Consider the following 20,241-nt stretch of genomic DNA (forward strand, 5'->3'; position numbering starts at 1 on the left):
TAGTTCTAATGGTTTTTAGTGGATTCCGATTTTCTAAGATCATGTCATCTGCAAATAGCAATCATTTTACTTCTTCCTTTCCTATCTGGATGCCTTTTGTTTCTTTTTCCTGCCTAATTGCCCTGGCTAGAAAGGGTGTCGGATTTTGTCAAATGCATTTTCTGCATCTTGAGATACGTGATTTTTGTTTGTTTTATTCTATTGATATGTATTATATTAATCATTATTTTAAAGTGTACTCAAGATTTGTTTTAATCAGATACAGTATGATGACAGATTCTATGACAACTGCCTTATAATTCTCAAGAGAAAGGAGCATTCCACACAGCCACGTGGGGAAGTATCTAAGTTGGTCATAACGCTGGAGAAAAGGATGCATGGCCCACAGCCTTATTGTGGTTTCCACAGGAAGGAATGGGCTAGGCATGGTAGGCAAGTTTGAGCAATCATAGGATTGGATAGTTTGAGTAGTTTCCATGGGCCCTGGGCTTTAGTTGGTCAGGTGCAGCCTAGTTTTCAGGTACCTGGCCCTGGGGTGATGTAAGGCGAGGGAAATATTGGCTTGGTGTGTAAGTTAGATAAAGGAGGTGTTTGGGATATGGACTTTGGATTGGTTGGTTTGCATGAAAGGTAAGTCATTTGCTATCTCTATGAATTCATTAGCCCTGGGAGGGACAATCTCTTCAGACCCCAAGGATGTCAAAGTTCGTAAATACAGAAAATAAAGAACTTGATCAATAGAATCATTTTCAGATGTTAAACCAACCTGCATCCCTAGAATAAATCTCATTTTGTTATAGTGTATAATTCTTTTTATATGTTGCTGGATTCGCGTTGGTAATAATTTGTCAAGGATTCTTGCATTCATATTTATAAGAGATACTGGTCTGTAGTTTTATTTTCTTGTGATGCCTTTGTCTGGGTTTGGTATCAGGGTAATACTGGCTTCATAAAAATAAGTTGGGGAGTATTCCCTCTTCTATGTTTTAGAAGAGTTTATGAAGAATTGGTATTCTGTAAATGTTCAATAGAATTAAGTAGTCAAGCCATTTCATGTGTAATTTTGTTTGTTTTGTTTTTACTACAATCTCTTCATTTACTATAGGTCTATTCAGATTTTCTATTTCTTCTTGAGTGTTTCAGTAGTTTGTGTCTAACAATTTGTCCATTTCAACTCAATTATCTAATGTCATCAATTGTTTATATTATTCCTTTATAATCCTTCCTTTACTTTAATTTGGTTTCCATTAGTTCTGTGAATATATTTCTAATGGTTACCTTAAAGTCTTTTTTTGATAACTGCAGCATCTGGTCACTCTCAGTTTCTGTTGCCTGCTTTCTCTCCAGTGTGGGGGTCATACTTTCCTATTTCTTTGCATGCCTCAGTTTTTTATTGGAAACTGGACGTTTTAGACGTCTGGTATTGATCCTCCAACCCCTCTGTTGCTTGTTATTGTTATTTTCTTGTGTATTTGTTTCATGATTGGCTGGATTATTTTAGTGAAGTCTTATCTCCCACCAGGTTCTAGGTACTTTTGCTGTCAACTTCTTTGCCACAAACATTTTCACCACATAACTAATTGGCCATAGGGTAATTTTGCGATAAAAAAATAAAATAATGAAAACTAAAAGGAGGACATTAAAACACTTTATTTCAAAATACAAAATATTTGATTGCATTTAAAATATGTGTAGATTCTTAGCAATACTGCACAAATAACTGATTTTATTCTGTGGCTTGTACCTAAGCACTTATTTTTGAAGTCTTTCATTTATAGTATTATGCACTTTTTTTTGGCTTATTAGTCTCTTCATTTGGCATTGCACTTTTTCACTAAAATTTCTTCCTTCATTAGAGGTATCAATTCCCAAACATTAGGATGCGTATTTGTAACTGAGCCTTGTTGTGTTGTGAAAGCCTCTACACTGTTGTTTGTTCTTGGCATATTGTCACATGTCCATTGATGGGTGTTCCAAAGTTCTCTGGGAAATATGGTTTCAACTCTGTGCCTTTGAGGCCCTCAGCTTCTTTCTTCTCTGATGTAGTGTGTTTCAAAATAGGAGAACAACTCTTGGAGCAAGTAAATCATTGTCGCTGGTCAGCCCATTAAAGCCATCAATAAGGTGGTTAATGGGAAGAAATGCTAATGCACTTCAACCAGTTGAAAGCAAATTGTCAACCAGTTAATTTTATCTTTCATGGCAAAATTGCTTTATGGCCAGTTAGTTATGCAGCAAAAATGTTTGTGGTGAAAATGTATGCAGCAAAGATGTTTATGGCAAAGAAGCTTAATGGTGAAAATACCAAACGTGCCATCCCCACCCCTACTTTTGTTGTTGTTCCTCAAGAAGACACAGCTTTGGGTATGCCCTGGTCACCCTGGGATGGTAACAGTTTTTGTAGGGCTCCCTTTCTCTCTTGACCACACCAAGCTGCAGACTCCACTGATCGCTGACTGATTGGTCTGTTGTTTTCAACAGTGACCTGGGGCATAAATTGCTCTACAAAATAATTCAATCAAATTCTGTTTCCTTTGAAAGCATTAGCTTCTGAGATCAGTGTTTGATATCTTTTCTGAGTCCAGGTGGGTTCCTTCCCTGCAAAATAGAGGACCTGTGCTTTAACCTGTTTCTTGAATCTCCCAATTGCTTTTCATCACAGCTGCCTCTGCTCTTAAGAGTGCCCTTAGTGTCGAACTTCTCTAAGGAGGCAAATGAAGTCAGTTCCTTTGGAAAAAGATTAGGTGCTATCTGCCCAGGTGAGGTCTCTAAACCAGGGCTCTGGATTCGTGGATGGGGGCAGCAGTAAGCTACTCTGTATGACACCCCTGCTCTAGAAGCCCAGCACTTGGTGAATGTGGGCCAGCAGCCTCCGACCCTCTCAGGATGTCTCTTCTGGTATACAGCCATGACCTCAGGAGCCAGGGCAAGAGTGATCAGCACCCCAGTATTCTCAGCATGCTGCAACCAAAGTAGACCCCCCATTCCATGAATGGAAACTGGGCAGAAGAAGGAACTCCCACCTCTCACCCATACTTTCTCATACTTAGCCTCAGCCATAGGTTAGAGGCGGGGCAGGGTGAGAAATTCTCCTCCCAGGAAGAAATCCCTCCTACTGGGATCTGGGGAGAAAGGGCTGTGCTTAGCTCCAGCAATCTGATGTCATCTCTGCTTTGCTGAGCTGGCAATGGAGAGGAAAGGAATAGTCTCGATTAAACAACACAGATTCTCCTTTCTTACAAATTTTGATAGATTTTCTTGAATAGATCTTTCTTCATTGGCTGTTTGCTCTTAGAACAGAGGCTTTAAATTTTTTTTTTCATTTTCATTTTTTTATTAATAATTTGTACCAGTTTTGCTGAGGGTGGGACAGTGGAGCTTCTTACATTGTCATGTTGGAAATGGATTTATGATGTTATAGTTTATGCTATTAGTATAGCTGAGTGTTAGATATACTATTCTCAGAAAGTTAATATGGCTAGAGACAAGCCTTTCAAAAATTCTGAGGAAGTGTAAGAGTAACAGTTGTCATAATAGTTGCTAAAAATAACATAGAGAACAAAATGAATGAATGGTAAATTATTGGCTTAATTTCTGTAATAACTGACTGAAATGATTGATTCTGAATTTGTAATTTGACTACAGAGAGAGAAGAATTCTGGGAGCAAATGTGTGATTTCCATGCATTCCAGGACCACCACCATTATACAAGACCCTAAGAATCCAGAACATATGAAGACATTTATTTTTGACCTGGCATATTGGTCTCACAATGGATTTCAAGTGGATAAAGATGGTGTGTTTATTTCAGCTGATCCTAGCAGTAAATTTGCAGGCCAGGTAAATTGCTTTAAAACAACTTCAATGGAAGTTTTTTGTTTTGTTTTGTTTTTAAATAAAGTATTAACAATATACCAGTACAATAATTTTTTATGCAAGCATATTATAATATATGCTTCCATATGCGAGTTTGGTTTTAAGTTTATTCCTTTTCATGCTAAACATGAGGTCCAAAAGTGCAGCTATTGCCTAAATAAATTTTTAGACACTCAAGTCAGTTATTTTCCAATGTATTGACATATTTTGAAAACGGAATGTCAGTCAAGTCAATTATATTTTCCTTTCTGAGATGAGCAAAATCAGCAAAACTTATGTGACACTTATTTATCACATGCAATGCACTATTCTGCCTTAAAGTTGCTCACAATTTGCTGTAGGGAGACAGGCAAAAAAGTGCATTCAAATGTTACACTTTCTGTGATAACAATATATATGGAATACAATGTGGTACAAAGGAAGAGTGGTCATTTAATCTGGACAGAGTTCATTAAGCTTCTTGAATCTGTGGGTTTGTAATTTCCATCAAATTTTGAAAAAAATTCAACCATAATTTCTCCAAGTAATTTTGGTCTCTCCTTATTCCTCCTGTAACTCTAGTTACATGTATGGTTGAGATTATCCCACAGGTCACTGAGGCTCTGTTCACTTCCTCCAAACTTTTTCTTTCTGTTCTTCTTATCTGCCTACTCATCTTCAAAAACTCAGCCCAGATATTATAGCCTTTGTTAAACCACCCCTAAAAATACTCTGTCAAATAGTTCTGACTTCACAAACTCACTGAAAGGATTTCATGGATATTCTGGGAATGCACTTTGAGAACCACTGCCCTAGAACAATCAATAAAAAAAAAATCAATCAACAAAAGTATAACTAATAAGTCAAGTGTGGGGAAATGGAATTATGAAACAAACTCAAAGTGTGGCAGGAAAAGAGGGAGAGAAAAAACAAACAGGAGAGGAGATAAATAGAATGCAAATAACAAGATCATAGATTTAATGCCAACCATTGATTAGTTGTCAAATGTAAATAAACATGCCAATTAAATGGCACAGATGATCAGATCTGATAGGAAAAGCTGGATCCAACTACATCTGTTCACATAAACCCAATTTAAATATAAATAAATAGGTATTCATGTAAACACTAAGAAAAAACTACAGCTATAATTACATCACACAAAGTAGACTTCAGAACAAAGAATATTTCATAATGATAAAGTAATCAATTCACTAAGAAGACATACCATCCTAAATGGGTGTGTACCTAATAAAGAACTTCAAAGTACATGAAGCAGAAATTGATAGAAATCAAAGGAGAAATAGACAAATCTACAATGGTGATTGGTGACTTCATCACTCCTCTCTGAGTAACAGAACAAATAACCCAAAATCAATAATATTGTAAAAGACCAGAACAATATCATCAACCTAACTGACAAGTATAGAACAATTCTGCTACCCGCCCCCTCCCCCCTTTCAACCACAGCACTACACACTTTTTTTGAGTGAACATGGAAGTTTTTGATAGGTCATATTCTGGATCATAAAACTAGTCTCAATAAATGTAAGGTAACTGAAATCATACAAATTACATTCTCTGACCATAGTGGAATTAAACTGGCAAGAAATGACAGAAAGATATTAGGAAACTCCACAAATATTTAGAAAATAGCAGATTTCTAAATAACCCATAGGTCAGGGAATAAATCATAAAAGAAATTAGTAAATATTTTAAACTGAATGAAAATCAAAATGTCAATATTTATGGGATGCAGCTAAAGCAGGGCTTAGAGGAAATTTTATAGCATTAAATGATTATATTAGAGAAGAACAATCTCAAATCAACAGTCTAGGCTTCCACCTAAGAATTTTGAAAAAGAAGAGTATAGACAAAGCCAGAAGAGGAAGAAATAAGAAAGATTAATGTAAGACAGTAAAATAATAGAGAAAAATCAATGAAAAGAAAAGCTGGTTCTTTCAAAATAACAATAAAATTGATAAACCTATAGCCAAACTGATCATCAAGGAAAAAAAGATACAAAATACCAAGATGAGAAATGAAAGAGAGATGTTACTGCAGATCTTACAGACATTAAAAAAATGAGAATATTATGAACAACTTAATGCTGATAAATTTAACATAGATGAAATGAGCACAATCCACTGAAGTTCACACAAAAAAAGAAATAGATAATTCAAGTAGCCCTATATCTATTAAAGAAATCAAATTTAGTTAACTTTCTCCCCTACAAAACTAAGCCCAGATGACTTTTCTGTGAATTCTACTAAAGGAAGAAATAATGAGAATTCTGAAAAAAGAAAAAAATCTTGTAGATGATAGAAGGACCATTCATTTTCTGAGGCCAATATTGCATCAAATCCAGCCAAATACTGCAGATCAATACCCTTTGTGAACATAGACACAAACATAATTAGCAAAATTTTAGCAAATAGAATCCAACAGTATATTTTAAAAAATACATCATTGTCAAGTGGGACATTTCCTGGGAATGTAATCAAATGCAGAAAAAGCAATTAACAAAATTCAACCCCCAATCATGATAAAAACTCTCAGCAAACTTAAAATAGGAGGGAGCCTCCTAGAAATAGAACTTCCATCAACACATAGGTAACATCACATTTGATGGTGAAACACTGAATGTGTTGCCCCTAAGGATGGGGACAAGGCAAGGAGGTCCAATCTCATCATTTCTATACAGCATCTACTGCAGGCCCTAGCCAGGGCAGTAAGGCAATTAATAGGAAATGAATGATAAGCAAATTGAAAATGAAGAAGTAAAACTATATTTGCAGCTAATAAAATTATCTATGCAAAACACCCTAAGGAATCTACCCAAAAAAGGGAGGAAAAAGCTACTATAGTGAATGTGTGTTTAGCAAGGTCAATATACAAAAATCGATAGTATCTCTCTATGCTAGCAGTGAACCATTGGAAATTAAGATTTTAAAATACTTACAATAACATCAAAAGCTCCAAATACATGCAAAATCTGTGCACTATAAAAACATTACTGGAAGGAAGACTTAAATGAATTAGAAGGCTCAACATTATTAAGAAGTCAAATTGATTAACAGATTCAAAGAAATCTCAATCAAAATGCCAGCAGTAATTTTTTTTGTAGAAATTGACACACTATTTCAATAATTTACGTGGAATTGTAAAGGGCTGATAATAGCCAAAGTTATTTTGAGAGAGAATAAAGTTAAAGAACTTAAACCCACTGTAGATAGACCTATAGTAATCAAGACGTAGTATTGGCTAAAAGACAGATAATATATCAATGGAACAGAATGCAGTGTCCAGAGATATATCCTCATATATCATCGTTTTTTTTGTTTTGTTTTGTTTTACAAAAGAGCTGTAATAGGTTGAATAGTCTCCCCAAATTTATGTCCAGCCAAAGCCTCAAAATGTGACCTTATTTGGAAATAAGATGTTTGTAGAAGTAATTAGTTAAGATGAGGCTATCCTGGATTAAAGTAAGCCCCAAGTCCAATTCTGTTAAGAAGAGGGAAATTTTGACATACAAATACACAGGGAGAATTCCATGTGACAATGGAGGCGGAGACTGCAATGATGCAGCTATAAGGCAAGGAATGCCAAAAACTACTGCGAGCGACAAGAAACCAGGAAGAGGCAAGGAAGGATTCTTCCTCAGAGCCTTCAGAGAGAGCATGGTATTGCCAATACCTTGATCTTAGACTTGTAGCCTCCAGAACTGTGAGACAATAAGTTTCTGTTGTTTTTAGTCACCCAGTTTGTGGTAATTTGTTATGGTAGCCCTAGCAAACTAACACAGGTGACAAGGTTCTTCAAAATTAAAGTCTTTCAACAAATGTTGCTGGAAATATTGGATATTCATGCAGAAAAATATGAACTTTGATCCTTTCCTTGCACCACATACAGAATGAACTCAAAATAGATCATAGACCTCTTAAAGCTAAAATTTAAAAACCTCTAAAAGAAAGCATAGGAGAAAATTGTCATGATCTCGATTTGGCAAAAATGTCTTAGATAGGACACGAATTATGAAAGAAAATATTTGACAAATGAGACCCAAACATTTTGCTCTTTGAGAGATACCAATAAGAACATGAAAAAGCAAGCCGTGAGGAAAGGAAATATTTGCAAAACATATATCTGATAAAGTACCCAAAATACATAACAAATTCTTACAAGTTAAGGGGAAAAAAGGAAGAAAAGTCCATTTTTTTTAATGGTAGGGAATTCCCTGGCTGTCCAGTGGTTAGGACTCAGCACTTTCACTGCTGAGGACCCAGATTCAATCCCTGGTCTGGGACTAAGATCCCACAAGCCGTGCAGTGTGGCCAATAAAAAGAAAAAAAAAAGGCAAAAAATTCTATCAGAGACCTCACCAAAGAAGATATATAACTTACCAATAAATCATAAAACCAATGAAAAAGTGTCCAGCTCTATTTATTAGTCATTAGGGAAATGCAAATTAATACCACAATGAGATAAATACTACTCATGAGAAATGACAAAATTAAAAACTGACAGTATCAAGTATTAACATGCACGAATGGAAAAACCGGAACTCTAATACAGTGCTTATGGCCATGTTCAGTTATTTTGGAAAACGGGCAGTCTCTTTACAATTTAAGCATACATTTAACATACAATGCAGAAATTCCAAGAGAAATAAAAATATATGTTCTCTCAAACACCTGTATACAAATATCCATAGCAACTTTATATGTAATAGTCCCAAACTGGAAACTCAAATGTCCATCAACTTGTGAATGGATAATAGAAATATATTTATAAAATAGAATGCAATTCAGCAATAAAAGGAACTAATGATTATATATGCAACAACATTGATGAATCTCAAAGAATTGTAGTAAGTAAAAGAAGTCATATACTGCAAAAGAAGTCAAAAGACTGTACACTATACAATTCCACTTAAATGACGATTTTAGAAGAAACAAAACTATAGTTACAGGAAGTAACTGAAAGTAACTTTCATCAGGGACTGAAAGTGGGAAGAGGGGCCTAAGTGCAAAGTGGCACAAGAGAACCTTTTAAAAACCTTGATTGTGGTGGTTGTCACATGGCCAAATACATATGTCAAAACTTATGAAACTGTATACTTTAAACTAATGATTTAATGAATATTAATTTTGTCAATAAAGAGTTTTTTCCAAAAAGAATAAAATACAAAGAAATAAATGTAACCAAGGAGGGGAATGACCTGTACACTGAAAACTATGACATTGAGGAAAGAAATTGAAGAAGACACAAATAAATGGAAAAGATATTCTGTGCTCATGTCTTGGGAGAATTAATATAGTTAAAATGTCCGTACTACCCAAAGCCATCTACAGATTCAGTGCAATTTCTATCAAAATTCCAATGGCATTTTTCAAAGAAATAGAATGAACAATGCTTAAATTTGTATGGAACCATAAAAGACCCTTGAATAGCCAAAGCAATCTTGAGCAAGAAGAACAAAACTGGAGACATCACACTTCTTGATTTCAAGCTATATTGCAAAGCTATAGTAATCAAAACAGTATGGTACTGGCATGAAAATGGACACATAGATCAACAGAGTAGAGAGCCTGAAAATAAACCCATGCATATATGGTAAATTAATTTACAACAGAGGAACAGAAACATACAATGGGGAAAGGATAGTCTTTTCAGGAAACTGGACAGCTACATGCAAAAGAATAAAACTGGTCCCCTACCTTACATTACTTAAAAAAATAGATTTAAGACTTGAATGTAAGACATGGGACCATAAAACTCCCAGAAGAGAACACAGGGAGTAAGCTCCTAGACATATCTTGGCAATGATATTTTGGATTTTACACCAAAAGCAAAAATAAAAAATGGGAGTACCTCAAGCCAAAAAGCTTCTATACATAAAGAAAACCATCAACAAAATGAAAAGGCAACTTATCAAAGAAAATGTTTACAGATCATATATTAATAAAAGGTTAATATCTAAAATAAATGAAGAATTCATATAACTCAATACCAAAAAATAATCTGATTTTAAAATGGACAGAGGGATTAAATGGACATTTTCCTCAAAGAAAGCATACAAATAGCCAACAGATACATGAAAAGGTGCTCAACGTCACTAATCATCAGGGAAATGCAAATCAAAACCACAGTGTAATATCACCTCACACCTGTTAGAATGGCCATCATGAAAAATGATAAGAGATACACTTTGGTGGGGATGTGGGGAAAAGGCAACCCTTGTGCATTGTTGGTGGGAATGTAAATTGGTACAGCCACTATCAAAGGGGGTATGGAGATTCCCCTCAAAATTAAAAATGGAACTACCATGTCATACAGCCATCCCACTTCTGGGTACTTATCTAAAGAAAATGAAATTACTATTTTGAAAAGATAGCTGCACTCCCACATTCATTGCAGCATTATTTACAACAGTCAAGACATGGAAATAACCTAAGTGTTCATTGACAGATGAATGGATAAAGAAAATGTATATATACATATATACATACATATACAATGGAATATTATTCAGCCATAAAAAGAGGGAAATCCTGCCATTTGCAACAACATGGGTGGACCTTGGGGGCATTATGCTAAGTGAAATAGTTTGGACAGAAAAAGACAAATACTATACAATCTCACTTATGTGTGGAATCTTCTTAAAGAATGAACTTATTGGACTTCCTAGGTGGCGCAGTGGTAAAGAATCTGCCTGCCAATGCAGGGGACAAGGGTTCGAGTCCTGCCCTGGGAAGATTCCACATGCCACGGAGCAACTAAGCCTGAGCACCACAACTATTGAGCCTGTGCTCTAGAGCCCGTGAGCCACAACTATTGAGCCCATGTGCCGCAACTATTGAAGCCCGTGTGCCTAGAGCCTGTGCTCCAAAACAAGAGAAGCCACTACAATGAGGAGCCTGCACACCACAATGAAGAGTAGCCCCCGCTCGCAGCAACTAGAGAAAGCCCGTGTGCAGCAACGAAGACCCAACGCAGCCAACAAATAAATAAAATAAATAAATAAATTTATTTAAAAAAATGAACTTATAGATACAGAGAACAGATTGGTGGTTGCCAGAGGCAGGGGTTAGTGTCAGGTATCAGGTTTGAGGGGTGTGGGGGGTGGGACATGGGTGAAATGGGTGAAGGTCATCAAAAGCTACAAACTTCCAGTAAGGTAAATAAGTCCTGGGGATATAATGTACAGCATGGTGATTATACAGGCAGACCTCATTTTATTGTGCTTGGCTTTACTGCACTTCACAGATACAGTGTTTTTTTCTTTTTCTTTTCTTTCTTTTTTTTTTTTTTTCCTTTTTTCTTTTCTTTTTTCTTTTAACAAATTGAAGATTTGTGGCAATCCTGTATTGAGCAAGTCTATTGGTGCCATTTTTCCAACATTGCTCACTTTGTGTCTGTGTCAAATTTTGGTAACTCTCCCAGTATTTCAAACTTTTTCTATTTCTCATGGTGATCTGTGATCAGTGATCTTTGATGTTACTATTGCAAAAAGATTATGATTCCCTGAAGGCTCAGATGATGGTTAGCATTTTTGAGCAGTAAAGTATTTTTTTAGTAAAGTATTTTTAAATTATGATGTGTGTATATATATATATATATATATATACACATACATATATACATTATCTTTTTAGACATCATACTATTGCACACTTAATAAACTACAGTTTAGTGTAAACATAACTTTTATATGCAATGGGAAACCAAAAAATTTGTGTGACTCTCTTTATTGCATTATTTGCTTTACTGTGATGGTTTGGAACTGAACCCACAGTATCTCTGAAGTACGCCTGTAGTTAAAAATACAGTAGTGTATATTTGAAAGTTGCTAAGAGAGTAGATCTTAAAAGTTTTCATCACAAGAAAAAAAATTGGGGGAAATCCCTGGCGGTCCAGTGGTTAGGACTCTGCACTCTCACTGCTGAGGGCCCAGGTTCAATCCCTGGTCGGGGAAATAATATCCCACAAGTCATGCCTCACGGCCCAAAAAAAAAACCCCAAAACAAAACAAAACAAACAAACAAGAAAAAAGTTTATAACCCTGTGAAGTGATGGATGTGAACTAAATTTATTCTGGTAATCATTTCTCAATATATGCATATATCAAATCATTATGCTGTGCACTTGAAACTAGTATATATGTCAATTTTATCTCAGTTTCTTAAAAGATAGTTTTAAAAGACTGCAAGAATTGTGCTGTAAAGAGACATGATTAGCTTTGTCAACAGCGTTCCCTCTCATCTTCAATGAGGCTGACCACCTATATTTTGTGGACCACCTATTAAGATACTGCAAAATTATTGTTTTACATACTGTAGTGTAAGAAACATTTTCATGTAGATGATTATAGATGATGAAAAGGAAGACACTAGAAATGCAGTTCTGTGACTTCTTGGCTTACCTAATATGCAAATCACTGACACCCAAAAGAGATTTCAGTGGAAACCTATACAGAATGATTCTATTCTCTAAGATTTTATTTATTTAATAAAATTCTATGTTGCTTGTTTGAAGTTTTCAATTCATAAAAATTGACAATAAAAGCATTTCCCCCAAATCTCCAAATAGCACAGAGGGAAAAAAGATAGCAAAACCAATTACTTTACTAAGCTTAGTGAGCGCTCCTTAGGTTCAGCTAATAACTCCTAAGGTAGAGTGGATATCTACATTGTTTTGATGAAAGTATGGTCTCAGTGTTCTGGGAAACCACTGGCCAGATTCCACATTTTAAGCCTAGAGATCTCCTAACACTTGTAGTATAATACTTTCTCATGAGAAATGAATAGTGTGAGAAAATTGGTTATTGTCTGTTGTCCTTGTATAAATCATACTATGTTGGTATGTGCATCCTTCCCAGAAATAAAAATTATATAAATTACATAAATGTATATATTGCAAGAAATGGAATATGTAATGCTTACTCTTATTGATATTAAAGAGAGAACAATATACATTTTGAAACAGCCTCAAATAAGAGAATTATTGCTGGCTATGGAAATAAGAGATAATATCTCATATTATAGATAATGTAGTAGATAATAGTAGATAATCCGATAATAGATAATAAAAGCCAGCCCACATCTTCTCTTTCAAGCAATTGTAGGCACAAGCATCTGTGTCTGCCACTAAAAAAAAGTGCACATGTATACACATGTGTTGGCTTCAGAATCACTAGGTCTCGTAAAAAAAACAAATTTCAGCAGCAGCGTGCTAAAATTAGTGTAGGAATTTTGTAACATTGTTGTTTGGATTAAAGAATACAGAGAAAGTAGAAAACACTTTGGCCTGTGTCCCTTGGTGCCTTGATATTTTTGTCTAATTGCTGAATTTTAAAGACCTAGCCCATGTTTTATCAAGGCTTTAAAATACTCAAACCTATTGCTAATGAATATTAGCTCATTGAAGATCCATGGTGATTGGTGGTGATCAGTGTTTCCCAAACTGAAAACCCCCTTTTTGGTTTCCAGCTTTATTTCACTGATTTTAAGACAGCATCTGAGTTATATTTCAAGTAAGTCATATGATACTAGTTAAGGTGGAATTCATCAAAACCAGAATATTAGATTTTGAGTACTGTGAAACGTCTGTGCTGAACTTGATGCTTGCGGTCTTCTTTCCAGAGAGATGTTTTCCATGATCTTGGCAGAGGAATTCTGGACAGTGCCTGGCAAGGCTATAATACTACTCTCCTGGCTTATGGACAAACTGGCTCTGGAAAAAGCTATTCCATGATTGGATTTGGTGCAAATAAGGGTATCATTCCAAATGTGTGTGAAGAGCTATTTCAAGCAATTGAGAACCAGGAGAAAAATCAAGAATACCACGTATGTATTATTCTACAATCCCTTCTTTAAGGTTTTTTTTTTTTTTTTTTTTTCCATTTTGGAAATTCTCTGCCCCCAGTGAAAGTTATTAGCATCTCTATTTTAGGATAACGTTAATTATCCTAAAACTTTACATGATTACAAAACCAAGTTTCAGCTAAATAAAATGTTGATTTTTTCTGATTCTAAGGAGGCAAACCCAAGAAGATATTTTTAAAAGGCATTTTGAGTATCATAGAAGCAGGCATCTTAAATGCTGACACAAAACCTTAGCTAACTCAAGTCTCTGGTTCCCTTTGCTCCCCTCTCCTACCAAGGTTGCAGGTGTGTTATCATCTTTATTTATTTATTTATATTTCTAAATAAAGAATGTTATTTTGTTTCCCCCAGCATAGTTTCTTACTTGCCCTAGCATAAAAGACCCAAGAAGTTGAAAGACCTGTACACTGAAAACTATAAACCTGTACACTGAAAACCTGTACACTGATGAAAGAAATTGACAAAAACACAAATAAATGAATGTACATCTCATGTTCATGAATACTGTTAAGATGTCCATATTACCCAAAGCAATCGACTGATTCAATACAATCTCTGTCAAAATTCCAATGGCATATTTCACAGAAGTAGAATAATTCTAAAATTTGTATATAACCAGAAAAGATATCAAATAGCCAAAACAATCATGAGAAAGAAGACCAAACCTGGCAGCATCACAACCCTGATTTCAAACTATACTACAAAGCTATAGTAATCAAAAAAGTACTGTACTGGCACAAAAACAGGCACAGAGATCAATAGAACAGAACGGAGAGCCCAGAAATAAACTCACACATATATTGATGATTAATTTATGACAAAGGAGCAAAGAACATGCAATGAAGAAGGAAAGTCTCTTCAATAAATGGTGTTGGGAAAGCTAGACAGCTACATGCAAAAGAATGAAGTTAGACCACTATATTACACCATACACAAAAATATATTCAAAGTGGATTAAACACTTAATGTGTCTTGAAACCATAAAAGCTCTAGAAGAAAACATAAGCAGTAACCTCAGTGAAATCAGTCTTAGCGATGTTTTTATGGCTCTGATTCCAAAAGCAAGGGAAAGGAAAGCAAAAATAAACAAATTGGACTAATAAAATGAAAAACCTCCTACACAGAGAAGGAAACCATCATTAAAATGAAAAGGCAACCTATTAAATGGGAGAAGATATTTGTAAGTCATATATCCAATGAGGTTAATATTCAAAATATATAAAGAATTTATACAACTCAACAGCAAAAACTCCCCAAAACCCTATTTAAAAATGGGCAGAAGGGGTCTTCCCTGGTGGTCCAGTGGGTAAGACTCCACTCTTCTAATGCAGGCGGCCTGGATTCCATCCCTGGTCGGGGAACTAAATCCCACATGCATGCTGCAACTAAAAGTCTGCATGCCACAACTAAAAGATCCCACAACTAAGACCCAGTGCAGCCTAAATAAATACGTAAAAAAAAAAAAAAAAAAAAAAAAAGGCAGAGGACCTGAAAAGGCACTTTTCCAAAGAGGATATACAGATGACCAACAGGGACATGAGAGGATGTTCAACATCACTAATTATGAGAGAAATGAAACTCAAAACCACAATGAGATATTGTTAACCAAAGTGGGGGTCTGGCTGCTCACCACTCAAAAGCCAAGAAAGAGACAATGCTGGTGGAAAGGAAAGTTTGCTTTATGTTTCAGATGCTGGAAACCTGGAGGGGGAGGGCAGACTCCTGTCCAAAGGCTGACTCTGCCCCCCAACAGTCAGTGGGCAAAAGCTATTATAGGTGGAGGAGAGAGGGCTACAAAAACAGTAGAGTCAGCTCGAACAGTCACCCTGAAATTGGTCATGTGGTGGTGTGATCAGCGTCATCTTGATTGTTTTAAGTACGGTTATTCTTCAGTTCCAGTGTCGGTTTGTTCCCATGTCTTTGAGACCAGTTCTCAGAATTGTGGCAGCTTATGTCATGGCTACCGTCTGGTCATCATGTAGTTAACTTCTTCCACCTAGTGGGGTTTTTAATATCTATAAAGGATATGGCTCAGAATATTATCTATAGTCCTTGAAGTGGAACCAAAGGTCCTTGACTATGCTTAATGACTAAACAATTATTATTTAGTCTTCTTGGACTGTTTTCCTTTGTATCTGCATTATCTCACTTCTCTAATTAAACTTATTCTTTGACTAAACTTTTTCCACAGACAAAAGGCAGGCTGAAGACACAGGGGACAAGGACCATAGGGTCCTGCTCCATTTCACTATCCCCTCACACCTGTTAGGATGGCTATCATCAAAAATGACAAGAGATAGAGAATTCCCTGGTTTTCCAGTGGTTAAGTCATGGGCTTTCAGTGCCATGGACCCATTCGATCCCTGGTCAGGGAACGAAAATCCTGCAAGCTGTGTGGCGTGACCAAAAAAAAAAAAAAAAAGAAAAAATGACATGGGATAGTGTTGGTGAGGATGTGGAGAAAAGGGAACCCTTGTGGCTGTTGGTGGAACTTTAAATTGGTGCAGTCACTATGGAAAACAGAATGGAGATTCCTCAAAAAACTAAAAATAGAACTACCATATGATCCAGCAATTCCACTCCTGGGCATTTATCCAGAAACAATGAAAACAACAATTCATAAAGATACATGCACCCCAAAGTGCATAGAAGCATTTTTTACAATAGCCAAGATATGGAAGCAAGCTAAATGTCCATCAAGGATTAACAGATAAAGAAGATGTGAAGATATATATATATATATCCACCCATAAAAAAGAATGAAATCCTGCCACTTGTGACATGGATGGACCTTGAAGGCATTACAGATGGAGAAAGACAAATACTATATGATTCTACTCATATGTGGAATCTAAAAAAACAAAATAAAATGAAAATCTCATCCATAAAGAGATCCGATCAGTAGTTATCAGAGGGGAAGGTGGTTGGGGGGTGGTCAAAACTCGTGAAGTGAGTCCACTGCGTGGTGGCAGGTGGAAGATTTGTGGTAATGATTACTTTATAGTGTACACAGATGTTGAATTATAATTCTGTATACCTGAAATTTATATAATAAAAAAAGTTCTCTTCTAATCTCTGCGTTGTCTGTTTTCTCTGAGTTTCTATTTTCTATCGTTTATTTTGATCTCTCTCATATGTATGCTATCCTTGTCTACTAATCCTTGACTATTTGTTTATTTTAGTTCTTCTCTGTTAGTTCTTCTTCATTTAGTTTCTTCCTTTGTGGTTTGATGATTTTCTTTAGTGGTATGCTTTTGTTCCCTTCTCTCTAGTTTTTGTGTGTCTATTTGTAGGTTTTGACTTTATCATGGGGTTCATATATCTTAACCTACTTGTTTTAAACTGGTGGTCATTTAACTTCAAACAGATTCTAAAATCTACATTTTTTGCTCCCCTCCCGCATGTTTTGTGTTTGTGATGTCATATTTTACATCTTCATGCTTATACCTTCACTGTTATTGTAATTATAGTTTATTTTACAATGTTTTTGTCCTTTAATCTTCATGCTAGTTTATTTAAGTGGTTGATCCCCAGCCTTTACTATATATTTATTTGCCTTTACTAGTGAGATTTTTCCTTTCCTGTAGATTTTTACTTGTTGTAGCCTTTTCTTTTCCACTTAGAGAAGGCCCTTTAACATTACTTTTAAGGTCGATTTAATATTGATAAGCTCTTTTAGTTTTTGCTTGTTTGGGAAGTTCTGGAGATGGAGCGGCGAGGGCCCAAGCCAGGTGTGAGCTGGAGCTTCTCAGTGGCTGTCACTGCCCTGTAGGGGGCAGGGTCGAGCCTCAAGTTGCTGGAGCAGAAGCCCTTTGGGTTGGGTCCGCTGGCTCCCTTCCTTCTAAGTGTGTGCCCTCCCCGCTCCAGCACCCTCACCCCAGACGGCAGCAGCAGCGCTGGGGCCATAGGGGCTGGAGCGGGTGCTCGACTCTGGCTGGTGCATGCCGGGGCAGTTGCAGGAAACTGGCCAGAGCCTCACGCAGTTTTAGTCTGATTTTTTTTTTAAAAATCCCTGTTTCTGGAGTGAGCAAATGTGTGCACATCCTTCATGTGTGGAGTCCAGGTTTCTTACAGCCTCGCTGCTTTTCAGACCAGCTCGGGGCTTCATCCCGCGCCACCCCTGGGTGTCAGACTTCAGGGCTGAGCCGCCCACTCCAACCTCTCCCTGCCGCGTCTGCAGGCCTGGGTGATACTCTCCTCTGTGTCGCTCCCAGGGGAGCAGGCCCGACCCGACTGCTTCTCTTCCCTTCCTGCGCGATTCTGTGTGGGTCTTTCTCACAGTCTCGGTTGTGTGAGACTTTCTGCAGGTCTCCAATTAGTTTTCAGTCAGAGTTGCTCCGCGGTATAGCTGTGTTGCTGGTACGTTAAGGCGGGGAGGTGACTCTGTGTCCTCCTCCTCTGCCATCTTGAGCTCCCCTCCCGTGTGTTCCTTCTCTGAAGCTAGCTGCACGCTCTGGGGAGGTGAGGCTCGACTGGCAAGACTCACCACAGGGCCTCTGACAGACAAGCCAGCTTGTCATGAGTCAGGGGATGGCGGTGGCAAAATGTCACTCTTAGAGCCTCTTCTCTAGACTAGAGTCGTTCAGATTCCTCCAGTTTCCTGTGTAAGCGGTATAAGCTTGGCTAGCATGATTCCAAAAGCCTGGTGGGGTAGAGACCAGTCTTCTTCTCTGCATATGTTCAGATTGGGAAGTGAGCAACACAGAACAACCTTTTTCTGTTCACAATTGAGACTGAAACACACACACACACACACACACACAATGTTTTGTATCTGTTTTAAATTTATATTAAAAACTTCCGGGACTTCCTGGATGGCGCAATGGTTAAATATCCACCTGCCAATGCAGGGGACACGGGTTTGATCCCTGCTCCAGGAAGATCCCACATGCCACGAGAGCAACTAAGCCTGTGCACCACAACTATTGAGTCTGTGCTCTGGAGCCTGTGAGCCACAACTATTGAGCCCATGGGCCACAACTACAGAAGCCCACACGCCCAGAGCCCGTGCTCCGCAACAAGAGAAGCCACCGCAATGAGGAGCCCGCGCACCACAATGAAGAGTAGCCCCCCACTCACCACAACTAGAGAAAGCCCGTGTGCAGCAACGAAAGCCCAATGCAGCCAATAAATAAATTTATTTAAAAAAAAGAACTTCCTCCATATCATTAAAATTATTTGAGAATCTCACATTGCTTGTGAAAAAGAGGTTTACTACTTATTTATTTAACATGTAGCTTTTTCCTTTGTTGTCCATTTATCTTGTTTCCATTTTTTTACTTTTTTTTCACAGATGACTGCTTCAAGAGAATCTTAACTTACTTTATGCTCTTTTCTATACAGGTTACATTCAGCATGCTGGAAATTTACAATGAACAGGTAACAATGATTGTATTTTCTGACACACAAATATGAGTGACTCTCTGCAGCTTAATAAACATCAGAGGCTCCCCCCCACCTATCCTACAGATAAAGTAAAAACTCTTTAGCCTGGCATTGACTGTTCAGCCATAACCTACCTCATTTTAGGCAGGTTCCACTTCATTTTATGTCCTTTTATCTCTGCACACTCTATGCTTCGGCCATACAGAACTGTTTCTTCCTTTCTAGAATATGTCATTCTTTCCTACATCTATCTTTCCCCTGCCTGGAATATACTTCCTGCTTTCTCTGGCCTTAAACCACTAAACCTCAAATCCATCTCAAATGTCAGCTCCTTTATACATCCTAAGGCTTCAGTCAGCCTGGCTTCAGTACAGGGGCTGGCAAACTTTATCTTCAAAGTCCAGACAGAAAATATTTTAGGCTTTGAGGGACATAAAGTGTCTGTCACAACTACTGTACTCTGTCCTCAGAGCATAGAGGCAGCCGCAGAGGATACGTAAGTGAGTGGACGTGGCTGTGTACCAATAAAACTTTGCTTATAGACACTGAAGCTTGAATTTCACATAATTTTCACGTCACAAAATATTTTTCTTTTGATTTTTCCAGCCATTTAAAAATGTGAAAAACATTCTTACCTCAGCGATCATAGAAAAACAAGTGAAGGGTTGAATTTGGCACAGAGGCTATAGTTTCCCTGATCATGGTTAGAATGTGGTTTCAAATCTCGGCTCTCTCATTTACTAGCTTTGTGACTTTGGAAAATCACTTTATCTCAGAGCTCAGTTTGCTTGTTTATAAAGTAGAGAATTTAAAATAAGGCACTACACATTGAGATACACTGAATCTTAAATTTCTAACGTAGTGCTTAGCAAATACTAGATATTCAGCAAGTGCTTTTTCATTCTACTCTTCCCATTTGTGCTTAGATTATACTGTAAAATTTTATTTACATATTTGTATCTCCAGAACAGAAAAGTGCACCTTTCTATTGGCAATACTTAGTATAATATTTGGTTTAGAATAGATGCCCCTAAGGTTTGCCGAATGGATAAATTGACAAAGGTATCTATAACTGTAAGTTTCTTAAGGATAGTCATATCCCAGGATTTCTTGT

General features: G+C 36.9%; 1 protein-coding gene across 1 annotated transcript in view; it reads left to right on the forward strand.

The window, feature by feature from the left end:
• LOC130849799 (kinesin-like protein KIF28P) overlaps positions 1-20,241 on the forward strand; it is a 79,464-nt gene that overhangs the window by 3,761 nt on the left and 55,462 nt on the right. Inside the window, 3 exon segments of the mRNA XM_057728978.1 lie at positions 3,646-3,840; positions 13,500-13,703; positions 19,086-19,121. Of these exon segments, the coding sequence (XP_057584961.1) occupies positions 3,646-3,840; positions 13,500-13,703; positions 19,086-19,121 (435 nt within the window).

Source organism: Hippopotamus amphibius, chromosome 3 (genome assembly GCF_030028045.1).
Source record: "Hippopotamus amphibius kiboko isolate mHipAmp2 chromosome 3, mHipAmp2.hap2, whole genome shotgun sequence".
NCBI classification, from domain to species: Eukaryota; Metazoa; Chordata; class Mammalia; order Artiodactyla; family Hippopotamidae; genus Hippopotamus; species Hippopotamus amphibius.